Source organism: Lycorma delicatula, chromosome 1, assembly GCF_047948215.1.
Source record: "Lycorma delicatula isolate Av1 chromosome 1, ASM4794821v1, whole genome shotgun sequence".
Classification (NCBI taxonomy): domain Eukaryota; kingdom Metazoa; phylum Arthropoda; class Insecta; order Hemiptera; family Fulgoridae; genus Lycorma; species Lycorma delicatula.
The window spans coordinates 223,087,439-223,104,264 of record NC_134455.1 but is presented as its reverse complement, the minus strand read 5'-3'; the positions used below and the strand labels follow the sequence as shown (position 1 = coordinate 223,104,264).

The 16,826-nt window shown below is 36.3% G+C and overlaps 2 protein-coding genes across 2 annotated transcripts; both read left to right on the top strand.

The window, feature by feature from the left end:
* The first annotated feature begins 268 nt into the window (after window positions 1–268).
* Window positions 269–859, top strand: LOC142317764 (uncharacterized). The gene has a single exon (XM_075354313.1). The coding sequence runs from the start codon at window positions 269–271 to the stop codon at window positions 857–859; it is 591 nt and encodes a 196-aa protein (XP_075210428.1).
* Window positions 860–1,627: 768 nt separating this feature from the next.
* LOC142317763 (uncharacterized) lies at window positions 1,628–2,497 on the top strand. Its single transcript, XM_075354312.1, has one exon. It carries the CDS (start codon window positions 1,628–1,630, stop codon window positions 2,495–2,497), a length of 870 nt encoding a protein of 289 aa, XP_075210427.1.
* The last annotated feature ends 14,329 nt before the right edge of the window (window positions 2,498–16,826 follow it).

The following is a 16,826-nucleotide window of genomic DNA, read 5'->3' as shown; positions in this document are numbered from 1 at the left end:
GCGATAAAAGGTGGCATGGTAGTTATGGATATGACTGCAGAAATGAGCAGGGAAATTAGATACTTCGACTTGTCAAGGCTCATGAGTTAGCGATACTGAACACGTTCTTCAGAAAACAGCCCCGTCACCTGATCACTTACAGCAGCGGGGGCCGTACGACCCAGATCGATTACCATTTGTGCACTGCCGACATGAGAAAGCTTGTGAGGGATTGTAAGGTCATCTTGGGAGAGGACTTGTGGATCAACATCGTTTGCTACTGACTGAAATGCGCCTTCCGGCTGCCTCGCGAACTATAGATAAGTCGGTTAAAGTGGAAAAGATTCGATGGCAAAGACTGGGTACTGAACAGGGCGTGCAGCTTCTGACAGAATTGCAAGACTGGATTCATGATGTTGTTGAGGCAGAGGCTGAACTGGATGCTGGTGAGATGTGGCAGGCATTCCAAGATGTCTGTTTGTTGAAAGCTAAAGAACTGCTTGGAGTATCGAAAGGTCGATTGAGAAACGGAAGAGAAGGCTGGTTTTGGAAAGGCGACTCTGTCAAGAAGGCAGTGGCGGCCAAGAGGGCAGCATTCAGGGCGTGGTTGAAATGTGATCCACTACTAACAATAGAAAAAGAGCGGCTACGACAACAAAAAGTTGAAACGAAGAAAGCCGCGGCAAAAGAAATAGCTAAAGCCAAAGCTGCTGCGTGTCAAAAGTTCTATGAAGATCTCGAATCTCCGGACGGTGATGGGATGATCTTTAAAGTGGCGGCACAGCATCGAAACAATGCAAAAGCAATAACTTCACCTAAGTTTATTGAGGATGCAAATGGCAGGCTGCTTACTGACGACCACGACATAACGCAGGGATAGAGAGACTACTTTGATAATCTGTTGAACGAGGAGTTCCCACGAACCGAATACCCATCCTGTGAACCCGTCTTAGGCGAAGAAGTGGAAGACATAACCGAATTGGAGGTCGAAGCTGCACTGAAAAAAATGAAAAGAGGTAAAGCAATGGGACCGGACGAAGTGCCCCTAGAGCTATGGAAGTCTGTTGGAGTGATCGGCATCCTCTTTCTCTGTATTTTGTTCAACAAAATTAAAAACGGAAGCTCGATGTCTGCGGCTTTTCGTCAAAGCTTTTTCTTGCCGTTCTTCAAGGGCAAAGGAGACTCCAGAAAATGCGGCAATTACAGAGGTATAAAACTACTGTCGCACACTATGAAGCTTTGGGAACGAGTCATTAACAACCGCCTGATGAAAATTGTACTGTCAAAAATTCACGTTAATCAATGTGGTTTCGTGCCTGGCTGATCAACAGTAGATGCAATTCAAGCTATGCGTTTACTGGTGGAAAAGATTAGAGACCGTGCTAGAAACTTGCATATAATATTCATAAACCTTGAGAAAGCTTTCGATCGAGTGCCGCGAGATTTGATATGGACGGCATTGAGAAGTCACGGTGTTCCAGAACGATATGTTGAAATCATTGTGGACATGTATCACGATGCGACCACAAGGGTGAGATGCATGGCAGGAACATCAACGGCTTTTCATGTGAACATGGAGGTACACCAAGGCAGCGTGCTGAGCCCACTGCTATTTAACATTGTTATTAATTATCTGACAACGCACATCATGGATGAATTGCTGCTGAGCGTACTTTTTGCTGACGATGTGGGTCTCGCGAGTGAAAGTGTTGCGGTGCTGCAGGATGTTTTCAATCGCTGGAAATCTGCACTTGAAAGTCACGGTCTGAAGATCAGTGAATCCAAAACGGAATATATGTTCTTGCCATTCAGCGACGTACAAGCACCATCGCCTGACATTATGATCAATGGTCGAGTTATGCCGAAGTGTACAAGTTTTAAGTGTCTTGGATCTATATTGAATCAAAGAGGCGGCTGTGAGCAAGATGTGAATCACCGAATCACCGTGGCATGGTTGAAGTGGCAGCAGATTTCGGCTGTTCTTTGTGACAAGCGTATGTCTCCAAAACTTAAGGGCCGAATGTATACTACAGTGGTTAGACGCGCACTTACATATGGATCAAAGTGTTGGACACGATACAAGCAGTTTGATCGAGATCTCACGACCGCAGAGATGAAAATGTGTCGAATGTCTCTTGGTGTGACTAAGTTGGACCACATCAGAAGCGAACGAATACGAGGCTCCCTTCAAATAAAAGAGTCAGTGGCGGAGAAAATTTCTCGAGTGCGAAACTATTGGTTCGAAAAGGTTGATTCTCAGCACCCTTCAAGTGTTACAAGAAAGATAATGGCTCTTGATATCCCGCCGGTCAAGAAACGAGGAAGACCGAAGAACAGTTGGTGTAGGCAGTTGGAAGATCGACGATTGAAACATGGCTTGACCCAGCAAGAGAAGGTCGATAGAATAAACTCCAGAATGACACTCCGTTCAATTGAATTGAAATTTTACTGCTTACCCTGGAGACTTTTGTCTCACAACAGGAATTATATATGTAATATTAGTCATTATGTATATTAATAAAGCAAAGGAAGAGAGGTGTAAAACGTTACAATTTCGCTGTTGAAATGTTGGACAGAATAAGTGAAAACGAATCAATTTTAGATGATATAATTTTTGCAGACGAAGCTACATTCCATGTGAATGGATGTGTTAACAGACACAATTCACGAATATGGGGCTTTGAAAACCCACACGCAATTATTGTGAAACAACGCGATTCCCCTAAAGTTAATGTTTGGTGTGGTGTGATGAAAAATCGTGTGATAGGGCCTTTCTTCTTTGCTGAAAAAAACAATTAATGGAGTTGTGTATCTTGATATGTTAACCAATTATTGCTTTCTTCAGCTGGATGAACTCGAAAACATTCATCAACTTCATTTCCAACAAGATGGTGCTCTCCCGCATTTCAATGCATCGGTCACGGACGTTTTGAACGAAAAATTTGGAGATCGATGGATAGGCCGGCAAGGACCCATACTTTGGCCTCCAAGGAGTCCAGACCTGACACCTTGCGATTTTTTCTTGTGGGGTACATCAAAAGAGTTGTTTATACACAAATAATTCGCGACATAAACCACTTAAAAAACAGGATTAATGAGGCAATGACAACCATTAACGAAGAAATGTTAACTAATTTTACTAAGTTGAGTATCGTTTGGACATTTGTCGAGCGACTAAGGGCGCACATATTGAAATTTATTAATTATGTAAAAAAATGTTTGAGACGACAAATTTGAAAAATAAAAAACATAAACTGTAAGTAATTCTGTTTTAATTTAAACCATGTTCAAAACCGCACCATTCTTTTATGATAACTCTGTATTTAAAATGAAAGAATGCATGTTGGTCTGAAGGTAAATAGAAAATCATCTCATCTGTTACTAACACAAACAACATAGAAAAAAAAAGAAACTCATTCATAATTAGTATCATATTGAAGAAGATCCTCCTACTCAGGTTCCTGAGTAGGTAACACGAAGATCCTATTCTAGAACAAATTACTTCTAACTAGTATTCAATTCCAAGTTTCGATCTGTGATAATAAATTCCCTTCTATTATTTTATATGTAATGTAGTGATATACAGTGCTTATTAATTGATTTATTAATGATTGTACAGTAATCATTTTGTTATGTTCAGTTAATATTGTGTTTTATACAATAAAGCTGTAACAGATATTAATCACGAGTATTTATTTTTATTTAAGCAATTGTTTGTTTTTTTAACCTTTCCAGGTCAGGGATCATCTTTCTAGTCCAGTTATCCTTATTGCCTACCTTATCTTTCTTGCTACACGCGAGTAATATCAAACCTTTAGAGGTTCCTGCAAATCTTTGACCCCGTTCTATAATTAATAGGTCTACAGCAGGAACTCCTGCCAAGTCACATACTACATCGTAGGATACCGTACGATATCCTGCAGTAACGCTGAGTAGCGATCTTCTATGTATTTTGACGAGCATAGCCAGACTCCTTTTGGTGTTAATTGCGTTCGTCCATGCAGGCGCCGCATACAACATAGACGATATTACAGTCATAATTATCCGCCGTTCACGGAAGCTCTTGGGGCTGGGTGAGAAGACATCAATCTGCTCAACTTCGCCAAGGTGTTCTCGGCTCTTCCGCAAATTGTGACTACGTGCTCAGTGAAAGAACAACGCCTGTCTACGATAACCCCCAGAGCCGTCTCCTGTATCAGTAAGTTACCAACCTCCAACCTAATAGGGCGCACCTTACGCCTACCAGTTAATAATATGTACCGGCATTTTTCAAACGACAGCACAAGACTATTTTGCCGGCATCGTTTTCTCTTACACTAACTTCGTCATCGGATCTACCTGCAACCATCACCGCTAAATCATGTACATAAGCTATGGCCTTCGACTGCTCCGGATATTGAATTCCATCGAAGAGGACGATCCATAGAAGGATTCCCAGGACAAAGCCCTGTGGAACCTCTCCAAACAGCTGATATTGGAACCCTCCTTCCAATGTCTCAAGAGAGACATACCTTACCCGAAAATATTGGCCAATCTGGCGAATTAGGTAGTTACTATTACCCTTAACTCTTAAGGCATTCATAATATTCCTCCAAGAAACCGACCCAAAAGCATACCGGACATCCAACAAAATTAGAGCCGGAATACCCCTGGTACGCAAAGTGCCGGTTCGTACCGTAGTGGCTCACTCTGTCACTTTAACAATGGCCTTGATGGTGGATTTGCCCTTGAAAAATCCGCACTGGTAATCATGTCTGCTTTCTCCTGCCCGAAGTTCTTTCCAAAGCCTACCGGCTAGTGTTCTCTCTATCACTTTCGCTATATTATTTAATAAGCATATCGGCCTATATGCTCCGCCAATTTCTTCCTGATGGTATTTAGAAATAAATACTAATCGTGGCTCCCGCCAACATAGTAGAAAGAACCCTTCCTCCAACTCGGTATTCACCATATTAAGGATATCACCGGGCATCCGTTCCATAAGACCCTTAATCACTTTGGCCGGAATCCGGTCAGGGCCCAGACTCTTTTTGTTATTAAGTGCACCCACAGCTGAGACCAACTCTTGCACTGTAAACTTTCTTCGTTCATATTCCGCAGGAACGTCCACCAAATCCTCTTCACAGGGAAATAACCTCTCCAGTTCGCTCTTTGCTCACGCCTCAGACAACACCGGTAGCCGCTTACTTAACTGTCCCATGACGATCCGATAGGCCTGACCCCATAGATCATCGTCAAGCTCCTCACATAACGACCTCCATTTATCTCTCTTGATGTCGTAGTGCAGAAATTTCCTTGACTCCCTAACCCTCCGGATGGAGGGTTAGGGAGTCAAGGAAAGGGAGGGTTAGGGAGTCAGGGTCGGAATGGACGAGACGGATATCCATCCGTCTCGTCCATTCCTTCGCAATCGTTGAGCCAGCCTTCTCAATCTTTGGTACTCCCTGCGAGCCATATCAATCCTCTGAGACCACAAATAAACCGGTTTTATTCCCCTCTTCGCAGGCATCAATCTGTTGATTTCCCGCCCAACAACTTTCTGCAGGGATTCCGGTGTCAGGGGATATCCGTCTCTGAATTTCATCACAACTCGTCCTACAACCGAGTCCACCTGTCTGTTTTTTCAGTACAGGCAAAGGCCCAGTCCTTTCTCTCAAAATCAGATCCTCAACCTCCCAGAAGGTCGCCTTATGATCGCTTCCGGTCACTTCCTCTAGAATTTTCCAGGAGCAAAGGCTCTGGTCCCATTCATCAACCACAATGGTTAGGTCCAATACGGATTCGTGTCCTCTCGCCTCGAAAGTAGGTGTTCAGGCAGTAAAGGTTCATCACCTGCATAAATTGGGTTAGTAACTCTCCCCGTCTATTTGTGAAAGCTTCAAAGATCTCGTTCCTTGATCCTCTTCCAAAAATACCTAAAGGCCGTCTTGTTCCTTCTGCCTTCATACTCCACCATCCTTCTCAGTAAGACACCATACGTACCAAATACAAAGTTATCGCTAACTGAAAAACTGAAATATCTTACTTATACCTTTTGAAGGTCCTCAATTACGCGGCTCACATACAAAGATGAGTCGACCACCACCACATATGTGTTCTTCATCTCCTCCGAGACTTCATCACCAATAAGTATGGTCGTGGACGGGGAAAAGGATAATAACTATCCAGCCTTCAGCTTTTTATTGTTGGCCAACGCACATAAGCTTGGTGTCCTCCTATATGCCTGACTCGCAAGGGGCCTGTTCATGGTAGCAAGGTCCAAAAGAGCCACCGTATCCGCATCGCCTGTGTCAAAACAAGTATCCTTGGAATCTTCCGTATATTTGAAGGCCTCTCTTGGCCATCTCCTAGTTAGCAAATTCACTAATGCCACATCTTCTTCTAACTCCTTCTCCAGCAAGTAGAAAACGCCTTCGCGCTCCTCCATCGCATCAGTTTGCATGGCCACGTCTTTGGTGTTGACCTCCAAAGATCTGGTAATCAGAACCAACTTGAAATCCGCCATCTGACCAACCAAGTCGGAAAGTCTAGACTCGGCATGCTTGACTTCTTTGTATTTTTGTCAGTGTTATTATGGAGTAAAACCATCACTTCTACAATTTCAGTAATTAATTTTACCAACTCTCCATCTGCTTCACGTTCCTCTGTGCTGGGAGGTCTCCTTCTCTTACGGTCATCTCTGCTTCTTTTCTCATCCTTCTTACTGACCGTCACCTCAGTCTCCATGCTACTAGATGATCCTTGTACAGATTGCCTAGTAGCCACCTGATTTGTCCCTTCTGTCATTAACCTAACCTGGTGATGTGATTAGCAAATTCCCAGATTTGAATGGATCCGCTCACTTATCCATAGCTTCTATGGGTTGTAGCACCTAACAAAAACCTTTTTTGGTAAAAACTAATAACAGAATCGTAATCTGCACCCAAGCTCCTTTTGTTTGAGACCCCACTTGCCACTTTTAAAAAAAGGGGGACAGGTGATCAGGGGGGTTGGGGGTACCAAAATGTATCTCTCCAAATCTGAGGTCAGATTTGAGTGGCAGCAGGAAGGGGGGTCAGGAAAAAAAGGGTGTCCAGATCGATGTAGATCTGGGTGGTAAGGGTATATCTGTACAAGGAACAGAAGGAGAAATGATTAAAGGAATCCCCTTATAAAAGCAGCTCAACACTTAGCAAATTTTCTAGCCTTACCTATAATGAATTCTTGAAAATTTCCTAAGTCCATAAAACTGTAAACAACTGACCTCAACAGAGTCTACATCACAATCACAAACAAACAGTTAATACACTGAAAATTATTTGTTCTAGAACAATCTAGTCCAATGCTATTCTTATGGAAATAAAAATTCCACCAAAAAATTGAAATAACCGATCAGTTTATTAACCAAATTTCATGCAATTTTTTGGGAATGTCTATAAAACTCTTACCAACAATTTTCAATCTACGTATCCAGAAAAAACTGATAAAAACCACTGAGAACTGTAGAAAACACAGAGCGTAACAGAACACGTCCTAGTCACCTCAGAATTCACAACTCGACTGGCACTTCCTCTTGGTACTGTTTTACCTGCACACTTGAGGAGTACCTTCATAATCTTGCTTAGGGAGAAATCAGAGTCAGAGTTTTCCTCAACGAGTCCTTAAGAGAGCAACTCATTGGTTAATTTGGCATATGCACCCCAGTTTGCTTTCCTCAGGTTCCACTTAAATTTGTTGCATTTATTTTTATCTTTAACCTTTTCAGTGAATTCTATTGCCAGGATATTGTGTCCAAATCCTCCTGGTGCAGATAAAAATTCATTTTTTAAAGTAGGTTTTAAATACTTTCGTGCAAGGACTATGTCAGGATGAGAAATATTTCCAGAGTAAGATAGACAGGTGAGGGCAGAATCATTATTTTCAATATGGGCAATTGGGTTTGAATCAGTTAACTCTTCCAACTCCATCTGTGGAGGCATAACCCCATCATGTTGAGGGAGCGTTTAGTTCGCCATAGAGAACACACCTTAAATCCCAAGTTGCTTCAAGCCAGTCAAGTCTGGGCTTGTATCTACATGGATTATATACAAAAAAGAGGCACCAGTGCTTATTATTCTTCCATATTTCCAACTCTGCAACCTCCATCTTATCTGCTTCAGTTATAACTTTCTTTATACTAAAATAAACTTTAAGTGACTGCTTCGCAGCAACTATGATTCCTGATGATTGGCATCTGTGTCTTAGTAGAGCATAGGTCTGATAGCCGGTGTATTTAAAAAAAATCAAGGATTCTGAAGCCACTCTGATCTCAACTATGCCATAAACATCAGTAACTTCATTTGAAATTAAATTAATCTATAGAAACTAAATTCTGTGAATTTGTCATTGGTCAATCCATCCACATTACAGTTTAGTACCTAGAGATGGGTGTTGTCAGGGTCTTTAGATAGACCATTTGCAGGTGACTCTTTTCTTTTTTGTCTAAGCATGTTATTGGGCTGCTAGAGATGTTAGCAATGATCATTTAGTCCTCTTATTTTTCAAAGATATGCAGGGGCATGTAGTGTTAGCTACACGAAACATGATTACTGATTACTACATGATTACCCCTGTTATATTTTAACTAAATTATTATTATTTTTTTAATAATTTTATTTACAGGTGCATCAACAATTAGTCATTAGCTAGTTATCAGTGAAATGTAACTGTGCCAATAAATGTGTAATCTTGAAGAAACTTAGGCTGACTATTCCTGAGATATATGGTAATTGAAACCCAACTATGACATGTGGTAATTGAAGAACACAGGTATCCACAATGTTAGTATTCTAAATCTAAATAAAAGTAACTACCCTCTTTAGGATTTGAATCTGAGAACTTCAACTTCAAAATCGGCTAGAGTTTATTACATGATCAACCCAGTGGGTTTATATTTACAATAATATAAATATGTAATATATTATTTTGTTTTCATTAAATGAAGATATTTGAAATAATATTCATTTCATATTTCCTACCATGTATGCGCTTTCTTATTTAGCCAAAAATATTTTGAACAATTATCCTTAAAATCACATTAATTACTGTATGAGGTGATTCAAATTTAAATGAGAATTTGCTGTAATCTATTTGAGATTCCATGCTTGTGAAATTTTCAGTTCGGTTTAAACTTTCAAATTGTTTTAACCCAAACCTTTTGTTGCTCTGTCAATCAGCCACTGTTAATATATGTAGGAAGAAGTGTCATGTAATGTTACTCAAAAAGTTATTCTAAAATTTATTTTGGTGATTTGTGTGTAGACTTCAATCACAGTCTGGAAAAGAATTTTTATTACAGATAAGTGTGTCAGATCATACAAAATAGTTTTTGTGAAGGAAGACAGCATGTGAAAAATTAATGTTACACTTAATGACCACAAATATTTGTTAATTCTTCACAATGTGTAGAAAATTGATTGATTGTTCAGTTAATTGATACATGATCAATGAGAAATATCACAGATGTTAGGAATTAAGGATTGGTACTGTTGAATAAATACTGGGTCATGAAATTTTAATATAAATTGTAAGAATTATGGGTTCCCTACTGCTTTACAGTAGGGGATAAGGAAAATAATGTTTTGAAAAAGGAGCAGAGAAATTTTAACTCTGTGAACTGTGGCCAGACATACCTATAATTTTACTCCTAAATTTAATTGGTAAGGACCAAGAAGCAGAAGGAACTCAGTGACACTCACTTTAAAGAAAAACAAAATCAGTCTCTTCTGTCTTCAGTCTCTTCAGTCTCTTCAGTCTCTTCTTCAATAATCAGTTGACTAATGTCAACTGATTATTGAGATTCAAGAGTTTATCTAGATTTTGTTAATATTCAAATATCGTAATATAATATTATTTCTCTGTTGAATTAAAAGTGAAGTTAGCAATCCATTCAAGACAAAAAGTAAGAAAGTTTTAGTTTTATTCCTTCAAGATAATGCTTTTCCTTATACCCTTATACTACTACTTTAACACTGGGAACTTGCAACTTTCCATCAAATCAGTTCTTTAGTTCTGCCTCCCCAAAAGCAGCATGCAGCTGATTTGATAAGTAACCAAAAGGCTTCATTATGAAACTGATTTAAGAAACTCCTACAAATGAACAATTATAATTGTAGCAAGGTAGAGTACATTGAAAAGTAATTAGAAATAGAATTGATTCTGCTGAGAATAAAATTTATAGACAATTTCTGTTATTAGAATCATTGTTGATTGAAATAATTACTCCATTACTGGTTATATTTCGGTCAGTAATTTGAGCTTAACCGGACATTGATTGCAAAACTTAAAATATTATGTATATTTTTTCCAAAAAAAATATCATGGTCATTTTAAAAGTCAACCATTGACGGCTGTTTCACAATATTACCAGTCCTGATTTTAACATTATTTTCTTTTTGCTACATTTTCTGTTAAAGATTAAGTTTTGATTTATTTTCATTTATTACTAAATTACACTTATAAGGTGTTAATTTATGCTGCACAAATAAGTGTCTATTAAATATTTACCTGTTGTCCATTTATGCCAGGACTGAATCGTATAGTGTTTTTGCCTGAGTTGAGTAATACTGTACTTAAATTATTATCTATAATGATAGATCTTTAATAATTATTAAATATAGAAATAGACTTAGTATTGAATGGAGTGGTACTCTTAACTGTTACTTTAATAAATTGAAATAAATCTACTCCTTGTTTTACCTGTACACAATTTTCTGCTGACAAGTATGATTATAGTAGTCATTGGGTGGTGAACTCATCATTGCAATCAGCTGATTTTAAAATCAACAGTTCTAAGGTTCAAATTTTAGTAAAGGCACAGTTACTTTTATATGGATTTTAATACTAGATCGTGGATACTGGTCTTCTTTGGTAGTTGAGTTTTGATTAACCACAAATCTCAGGAATGGTTGACCAGAGACTGTACAAGACTGCACTTCATTTACATTCATACATCTATATCATCCTCATTCATTCTCTGAAATAATACCTTACGGTGGTTCCAGAGGCTAAACAGAAAAAGAGTAGACATGGGTTCATCTGTTAAACCTTTTCTTCCATTTTTTCAAAAGTTTACAATTCACTCATCTAAAGCTTTAATTAAATCTAAAAAAAACTTATAAACATTTTCCCCTGAATCCATTACATTCATTACCTTTCAGCTTCATACTAATAAACTTTTAGTGGATTTTCCTTTTCTGAAATTATATCTACTACATAGGTTATATAGTATTAGCTGCTAATATGTCTTTTCACACAGATAAGATTCTAACCTCTTGAATTCTTCTGTTACAAATATTTTTGAAAAAGATGAAACCAAATTTACAGGATTGTAATTTTTCAGTTTCATTTGTTGTTATTGTGTTTAAAATAAGGGTTTAATTTTTCCTACTTATAATTGTAAACTTACTTATAAAGATATTAAACTATTTGATGTATATGTTTCTCAATACTTAGCACAAAATATACAGAATGCCCATAAAGTCTTTCCATGATTACAAAAAAACTATAACAGTTACAGCTGTGCAGTTTGTCGCAAAAGAAAGAAAAAATTATCAAATTTTTTTACCATGTCAATAAACTCCAACACATATACCTTTTGTCACTCGTAGAATGTTCAACCAATAATCAATTTCACACCACGTGTTGGTCAACATTTCTTCAGTAATACTAGCAACAGCTTCAGTTATTCTCTTAACTCAATATGTCCATGTCCGGTACAGGTGTTGCATAAACTCTGTCCTTAACATAACCCTCATTCCGCTTTCTCCTGGATCGACGGCATTTTACAAAAAATTGATCACAGTGCCTACTCTGCCTCTACCTGAACAAATTCATATAAAAAACCTTGATAATTTTTCCTTCTTTTACCACAAACCACACAGCTGTAACTGTAATAGCTTATTTGTAATAAATTTCTGTAATCATGGAAAAACTTTATGGACAGTCTGTACTTCATTTATGGCACAAGATTTGTTTTTATTCTAGAAGCCATATTAACAAATTTTTATTATAGTGGTTAGTTCCAGTATCTCTATGGAAAACATAAGATTTGTTACTTTTCCTTCCATCTGATAATACATTTTTATTAAACTCATAAACTTTAAACAGTCCAGATTTCCTAAACACAATAATATTATACCCTTTTATTCCTTTACTTCATGTGCTGCTAAGTTAAGATTTAATGACACCTAAATCTTTTGCAGCAATTTTTGTCTTTTACCTCATTTGAATTTCTTTTCATAAGTGTGGGAAACCTGTTCACACATGTTTTTAACTTCTCTTACATTCAGTAAATCTTTGGATGCCCATTTATTTTCTTATAAGTTTTTATTTTTACTTTGCATTTTTGCAAACAAAACAAGATAAATTGAAATTATGTAAAATTAGTTATTATACTGTAATTATCAACATAAGCCCAACTATCACATAAGACCAGCAAGCTACTTTTAAGTTTAATGAGAAAGAAAAAAACTTTAGAATATATACTCATTTACACCTAGATACTTCAGTAAATAGAATATTTGGTATGTATTAATAAAAAATAAAAATCAGTCAGTTTCACAGATTTATTTATTAATGTTATTATACGTGAGCTATCTCTAATTGCTAAGCTTTCCAGTTAGTCACTTTCTTCACAATGTATCCATTTTGAGATCCAGAATCAGAGTCTTTGTCCTCTTCATTTTCCCAGAGGATATCATCTTCTGTCCCTTCCACATTATTTGAAATTGAACAATTTCAAAGCTTTTAATCACTAGCTTTGAAGATATATTTCCATTCACAGAACAAGCAGAAAGATGGTCTTTTAGTTTATCCAGTGAGTGCAAATGGTCATTTTTTGGCATCCAAGAAGAATAAAATTCTTTTAATCTGTCTTTAACCATATAGTAGTAAGACGTAGTCTCTCAGACTACTCTCGACAAAAACTGGCCTCGAAAAGCAGTAGGGGGAGACGGCATCACCATCACCCTTCCCTTTCTTCCAAAGGATCACCATCAGTCACCATTCTTACTTTTTTATTCTGTTCCATTAGTGCCAGTGAGGCCATTATTTTGTGACAGCCTACACATTACCATTTATGCTAATTTTTTTCCAACAAGTGTAAATACGCAAACAGATTTAATTTAATATTTTATTAGTTTTACTATTGTTTAAGTTTGTAAATATATTTAGTGATAATGGGTAACGGACTAAATACTAGTTTTGAAATAAATTAAGTATTTTCTCAACTTGAGAAGGAGAACTGTGATGAGCAAGACAGATATTAGGAGAGGCTTTGATTTTGAAAAAGAAGAGAGCAGTAGTGAAGTATCTGATCATGATACAGATATGGAAGCAGATGATATGGACATGGACCCTGACTAAGTCTCTCTGATGAAGAAAGAGAAAATTTTCAGGGTAGGCCTATCAATATAAGTCCTCATGAAAACAAAAGTGAAAATGTTGATCAGCCTACTGCTAGCACTACTGAACGCCCCAGTCGTCCTTAACTTTGTAATCCTTATGAATGTAAATGAAGTGTAGTTTTATACAATCTCAGGTCAACCATTTCTGAGATGTGTGATTAATTGAAACCCAACCATCAAAGAATACCGATATCCACAATCTAGTATTCAAATTTGTATAAAAGTAATTGCCTTTGCTAGGATTTGAACTTTAGAACTCTTGACTTTGAAATCAGCTGATTTACAGTGTCAAGTTCACCACTAGACCAGCCTGGTGGGTTGCCCCAGTCATCCTAATATCATACAACTATCCTCAACCAATTTGAAAGTGAAAAAATGCCATAAATGGTCAGTCAAAAACCTGCACAGCAGCCTGAAATGTTGTTCACTTTAGTCAGAACCCCAAAAATGAAGCATCCCATAAAACAAGTCCCACTGAAGCATTTTTGTTTTATCTAAATGACGATATCTTGAATAAAATATTGCAATCTACTAAACAAGAAATTCATTCCCAATAAAAAAATTTAAATCCATGAATCCTATTGTAAAAAAATTGACCTTGTTGTATTCAAAGCTCTTTTTAGTTATGAGCACTGTTCAAAAGAACAACTATTTGAATTCTGAAGAGCATTTTTGATTCTTCATTTAGTGGCTCACATTACATTTCTGTAATGAGCAAAAAACAATTTGATTTTTTAATGAAATGCTTGATGATAAGACTACAAGAGAACATCATGTCACTGATAAATTTGCACCAGTTAGAGAAGTTTTTAAGAATTTAAGAAATTTTTATAGAGCCAAAAGTGTCAAAAGTATTATACTCCAGGTTCTTATCTAACAGCTAATAAGTAACTTTTGGATGTATATGCCCTATAAGCCTTCGAAGTATAGCATAAAAATAATTATGTCATCTAATGTCAAGACAAAGTATCTTCTGAATTCAATACCTTACCTTGGTAAAGGCATGGACATGAACGACAACCAGCAGCTATATATTTGTGAGAGAAATTTCAAAACCTCTACTGGCAGTTAGAGAAATATGACTGTTGATAATTGGTTCATATCAGAACCATTGGTTAAACTGAAGTTCGAAGATTACAAATTAATCTGTTGTAGAACAATGAGGTGAGATAAACCCAAAATTCCTAATGAGATGCCAAGAAAAATAAAATCTGCTTGCTCAAAATTTGCTATGATTGTCCTACAGTAATGGTTACATTTCAAATCAAAAAACTAAACAAATAGTTCTCATATTAACTACATATGTGAAAGGAACAATCAGTGCAACTGGAAAGCCAGACATAATAGAATTTTTGAATGAAATCAAAACATGCCATGGATATATTCAATGAAATATCTACTGCAATGTCATATTCTCAAAAAATTAGAAGATGGCCACTTTGCATTTTTATGGAATGCTGAACAGTATTATAATCTAACTCTTTTGTGATATATAAATCAAGCAGTCAAAAACAAAATAAAGCCAATGACAAGAACAGCATTTGCAAAACAAATGATCATGGATCTTATCATTTCTAACATTGAAGAGACGAAAGATATCAAACTTGTCAAGGACTCTCAAGTGAAACTTCAATGACGTTGTTGGTTCATCAACTTCTCAAGCTGATAATGATCATCAAGAAGTCAGAACAAGAAAATTTGTGGATTTTACCATGCTGAGAAGTGAAGAATTACAGGTTTCCACTGCTAATCTCTGTAATAGAGCGGTAGTGACTCTGCCTTTCATCCAAAGATTCAAATTCAAATCCTGATAGAGCATGGCATTTTTCATGTGCTACAAAATTTCCGTTTTCATATTTCCACACCCAAGCATTGAGCTTGTGTAGTGAATTAGTTCATAAAAAAAAAAATTGTGTAAAACATTTTGTGTGGAACACCAAGAATGATATGTGTAGAATGCACAGAAAAGTTAAAAAATTGACAAAAATCACATAAATATGTTTCAAATATTAGCATCAATGATCACTTCCATTCTAGATAATTTCAAAATCATCATCAAACATTTCTATAAATTTATTTTAAAATAATAAAATAACTGGTAGAACTGTTGACATAATTTTATAAAAACAGTCAGGGGTAGAGTTTTTTGTAATTAGTTTCTTTTTGTTCTTTGATGACATACTATTGATAACAAACAGTATGACTTTCTATTGTAATCTACATGGGTTTTATTATTTCCTTCACTTTTTTAAAAGTGTAAACATCACATTTATTTTTTTACTTTCATTTATTTATTTCATTATAACTTTTTTTTATTTTGATGTATATAGGTTCTATTATTTCCTTTTCAGATATCATAACATTTTTCTCCATGAAAAAAATTTGTGTTTAACCTTTTCTTCAGAAGTGATTGAGTCTTTAACTCCATCATATGGAGGTTTGTCATTTGCCAATGGATAGTTAGTGATAAGAATCAATGATGGTTCCCTGAGAAGAAGCTGAAGCACATTAATATTGATGAGGTGGGATGCTGAATCCTTTTATCAAAGTGCTCTAGCTTCAGTGATAGGTCTACATGGTAATTGTTCTAATTGGCCTCTTATAATTTCAGAATATCTTATGTCAGATCTATCTGATTTTAATAATGTGTACTTGTGATCACAACTGTATCTGATTCTATAAGATCTGCCCCATTTTGAATTAATTTATTGACCAGAATATAGTTTATAAGTATTGTCAATTATCTTACTTCGCTCCAGTTTTGAGAGTAAATTTGTTCCCTGATTTAAGTGAGTAAAGCACTTAAATGGCGAGTCAACATTTGCTAATTAAAGACTTACTCCCATAGCTATTTGTAATTTGGATTACCCACACAGCTAATCCAGTAGGTTCTTCTATTCTAGTAAGTAAAGACTTCCAGCTCTGGTAAGGAAAAGATCCTTGCAAGTCAAATGGCTGATAGGAGGACGTATAAACCTGATTATGCATTCTTAAAAATAATTTTACCATTCTACAGTTACCCCACAGACATAGGAAAATAATTTAGCCAAAAAAATTATTTACTTATATCTATCAATGTTTGCAATAAAATTTGTTTAATTAAATGAAACGAAATAAAACATGTAATTATTAATACTGCCCAATGAAAATGATAGTATATGCAGACTATGTAATTCAAGTATTATAAACAATCATTGGTTATTCTATTAGTGAGATTACTATAGTTAATTTCTTTTAACACTTTTATGAAGGGAAAATTACATTTTACATGTTTTAATGTTAAGACAACCACAGAGTAACTTAAAATTAAACAACAATAATATTCTGACCCACCTCTACATAAATAATTAATCTTGAATGGTTTTGATGATTATTCAATTAATCTGTTGCCAAGCTTATTTTCAATAAATTACCTTAAATTAT